General features: G+C 38.5%; 1 protein-coding gene across 1 annotated transcript; it reads right to left on the bottom strand.

Moving 5' to 3' along the window:
* LOC126608171 (NAC domain-containing protein 83-like) lies at positions 1-1,977 on the bottom strand. Its single transcript, XM_050275989.1, has 3 exons — positions 1,367-1,977; positions 770-1,056; positions 1-520 (listed from the first exon to the last, which is right to left on the bottom strand). The coding sequence occupies exons 1-3, from the start codon at positions 1,545-1,547 to the stop codon at positions 221-223; spliced, it is 768 nt and encodes a 255-aa protein (XP_050131946.1). The 5' UTR covers positions 1,548-1,977; the 3' UTR covers positions 1-220.
* Between the last annotated feature and the right edge of the window lie 1,822 nt (positions 1,978-3,799).

The following is a 3,799-nucleotide window of genomic DNA, read 5'->3' as shown; positions in this document are numbered from 1 at the left end:
TAGAATGTAAATACATCAGATATTATAAAATGTGGGATTTGATTACATAAATTATAAAAACCATCCATTACTCTCCAAATTTCCGACTACAAGTTACTTGCCGATTTTCTTCCTAAACTTGGATTTTTCTTAGATGTTTATTCTGACAGAGCAACGAGCCCAATTACTGGAACATAACCGAACTAATTTAAGCGGATTTTAAATTAATTAATTTAAACTGCTACTGTTTTCTTCTAATTAAACCTAAACTATTGGAACTACTGCTTTCTTCGTGATCATTGTCTACTTGCTCACTAGAAACCACATCTGTGATTCCACTCGACCCTGAGGAGGAAGAACAAGGTGCAAGGCTCAAATTTGCCCTGTCTTTCGTCATGAAATCGTAGAAAACAGGCCTCGAGTTCTTGGGTTTTCGAACATCGCAGGAGGGCTGTTGAACTTGCTGCTCCTCATTTTTGCCTCCCCTTTTCTTCAAAAATATGCGGCAAAGAACCCAGTCGTCCATTGGCACCACAGGGCTCTGCAACAACAAAATAGTAAAATAAAAATGTGTTCTTTGTGGTTTGGAGAGCACAATTGAAGAAATATCTCAAATGGGGTTCTTCAGAATTGGGAGTTTAAGTTGGGGACTCGAAGATAATCAGATACCGTTCTAGCTTCAATCATAAAAGATGTGACCAAGGATGACTTTTAAGCCTCCGCTGGGATCTTATGAGAAAATAAACTGCTAATCTCATTGAACTAACACTAAATAGAACAAGAAGCTCACTTGGGTTGCATTCTTTTCCGGTGGGGCAATGGAGGCCGGATTTTCGGGCAAAACAAAGCGGTATTCATGCATAATCCAATCGGTCCTAGTGCCATGGGGAGGCTTTCCTCTATAAAAAACCAGAGTTTTCTTCATCCCCACGACTTGGCCGCCCCTGCAAGTCACAATCTGCTTGTCCAATCCGGTCGCCTTCCAGTAACCAGAGCTCGTCGCTCTGTTCGATCGGTTCCCATTGGGGTACTTGGCCTCCCTAGTGCTGAAGAAGTACCTCTCTTGCGCACAATCACCTAAACCAAAACAAAACAAACCAATTGAGTCTTTCAATTCTCCATCTAATTTCTTTATAGTAGCGATTTTCGAGCTCCATTTCAAGCTATCTGCGCTCCAAACTGATTACTTAACGATTTCCGCACTCACAGAACGAGTGCAGAAGCCGAAAAATGGGAGATTCGATACCATTTCCGTCTAAAACACGATTTGGGTTTTGATTGGTAGGCATTTGGCATTGTAGTTTGGTCAAACCAAATCAAAATTAAAAAAAAAAAACAATCACTTCAAACGGAAGAAGTGAATTGTACGGAAAAGTGAAAAACCAACCTGGCAAATCCCAAGGGTCGGCCTTACAGACATCAACCTCCGGGATGATGGAGGCAGGCAAGGGGCAGGAGTAAACCTTGCGCCGCAAGTACTGTAGAACAAGCTCCTCGTCCGTCGGGTGGAATCGAAAACCGGGAGGCAATCTCAGCACACCATTCTTCACAAAATTAATCCTCTCCATGTCCGAGAAAATCCCAATGAACTGAAAAAGCTAAAGCCTTTTAGTCCGAGAAAGTCCAATGAACTGAAAAAGCTAAAGCCTTTTAGTCCAATCCCAACTCAGAAATCTAATCCTGAGCAAACACAGTCATGACAGGGTCTTATAGTCCGTTGGAGGGTTGTATAATATAAACAAACGAGGAGATTGGACAAGAACAAGAGGGAACAAGAACAAGAAGGAACGAAGAGTCCTAACGGAAATAAAAGTGTGGAGAGATTAATGGTGGTGAGTTTCAAGGTGAGAAAGTGTGGCTTGTTTTATAGTAATGGGTGTTAGAGACAAGGCGAGGAGCGAGAAAAAGAGAGAGAGAAGAGGACACCCATTTGGCGTAAACAAGACTCAATCTCCTTTTCCTTGGACACAATTTTAACAAAACGTAGAGGGCTCTGCGAAAAGGTTAAAGTTTTTGCCAACTAAAGGAAACCCAAAATCCTTTGAGAGAGAGAGAGAGGAAGACTTTCTTCTTTTAGTGTTCGACCTTTGTGTGTGGAAATAACCGAAGCTGTCAAAGCCCTTTTGGGTTTCTTCCCTGCCTTCCAAATCTCAAATTTTGATACGAGTATGGTTTTGTTTTATCGCTTACCTAAATTGCCATTTTAATCCTTACCCTTCATGTTGCAAACTTGTATATTTTTTGGACGGTGGGGAGGTGCATTTTGGTCCTCTCACAAAACAATCACATTCTGTACGTTGATTGCTTCTTAGTTGTAATAGGTTATTTTAAGACATATTTGTAAAAGTAACTTCTTAGAATCACCAAAAAAAAAACTGTTTTCACATATATGCCAATTTTGTGATTGACGTGCGAGTAATTTTATGGAGACGTCATTGTAATTTTACTCCAATGCAATCACATATTGCTACATAGGAAATCTTACATACAAGTCAATCCCTGATCGGTTTGGGATACCGCAACATTAGCAACGCTATTTTAAGTAGGTTTCTTTCATAGAATTTAGGGAATAGGCAATGCATGGCTCTTTACTTGCAATGAGATGAAGGAAAGCTAATCTCTACTTCCTGACATTGCAACGTCTACCCTACCGTTCAACAAAAGATGGACGAGATATTTCACTCTCAGTTGTGATTACTTGATTAGGCTTCGTATAGAAACAAGTAAACTCATTCTATGATTACCTGAGAATCATGTCTTCATTCATTTATTTGGCATACTTGAAAGTTTAAATGAGGCTTAAAAGTAACATATATTATCTCCAAATCACCATCAGACACATATAAACGTAGGAGCGAGCCTCAGAAGTAGCATACCTTATCTCAAATCCACATTTTAACACAATTATTAAGTTAACTTATTAAACTCAGAAAAATAAATGTTTATGGACACATATACAAGTAGTTTTTCATATATGCTATTGTAATAATAGCAGTATTTCAAACCAGTAACACATTGTTATATATAAAATTTGATATCGGTGCATGATTAATTTAGAATACTGCTAGAATAACACCCTCGTTGTAGGTAGATTTTCCGTACAATTGAGAGAGGAAATGCTCGAAGGGTATTATGGTCTTTGTACCGAAGTCTGATGAGCAAAGGCCAAGTTCTGGTACGAAAGGCAGATGGCATTGGAGGAGGATACTCTCTCCTCATAATTTTTTTCTCTTTCTTTTTTCTTTTATTTGAATGGTTATGATTTAATCACGTCAATATCTTATATTGATTTTTCTATAAAGACAATAAAACAAAAAATAATATGTGAAAGAATGAGAGGGAATGAGATGAGAATAGGAAGAAAAAAAATCATACTCCGAGGGTATTAGTTGCAGGCAGCAAAGGGTTACGGCCTTGTAAGGATGAAGTCACGTTATGTCATGCTGACAGCGGTACTAGACCAAAAGCCTTAAAAGTCATTGGGTGAAATTACGGTTGTAGCCTCTGTCATCAACATTTAGTTATGGTGCCATTTGCCAGCTAAACAAAAGGTCGGACTACGGAATATTTATGTCTGCGGTTTCTTTTTCTTTTTGGAATATCAAAGAACCAACAAAAACAAAACTGCCTAAATTTGTTGAGAAATGAGAATATTAGGCTTTTATTTTTGTAGTTTTTTTTCTTTCATTCAAGGAAGTGAACCATTGGCGACACCGGCGGGAAAGAAAAATGTTACTAAAAAGCTGATTATCGTATGTTTTTAGAGGCCATACTTGATTCATCCGTCCCTTTAAATTTGCAACTTAGAAAAAAAAATTGA

The sequence above is a fragment of the Malus sylvestris genome, chromosome 16 (assembly GCF_916048215.2).
Source record: "Malus sylvestris chromosome 16, drMalSylv7.2, whole genome shotgun sequence".
In the NCBI taxonomy this organism is placed as follows: Eukaryota; Viridiplantae; Streptophyta; class Magnoliopsida; order Rosales; family Rosaceae; genus Malus; species Malus sylvestris.
This window is presented reverse-complemented; position numbering and strand designations above follow the sequence as displayed.

Bases quoted from the DNA above. Each gene is read 5' to 3' on its own strand.
- LOC126608171 (XM_050275989.1), bottom strand. From the start codon at position 1,547: ATGGAGAGGATTAATTTTGTGAAGAATGGTGTGCTGAGATTGCCTCCC. The intron at 1,057-1,366 runs GTTGGTTTTTCA...GTTTTGGTTTAG, and splicing joins CGACCCTTGGGATTTGCCAG to GTGATTGTGCGCAAGAGAGG. The intron at 521-769 runs GTGAGCTTCTTG...TTGTTGTTGCAG, and splicing joins CGGAAAAGAATGCAACCCAA to AGCCCTGTGGTGCCAATGGA.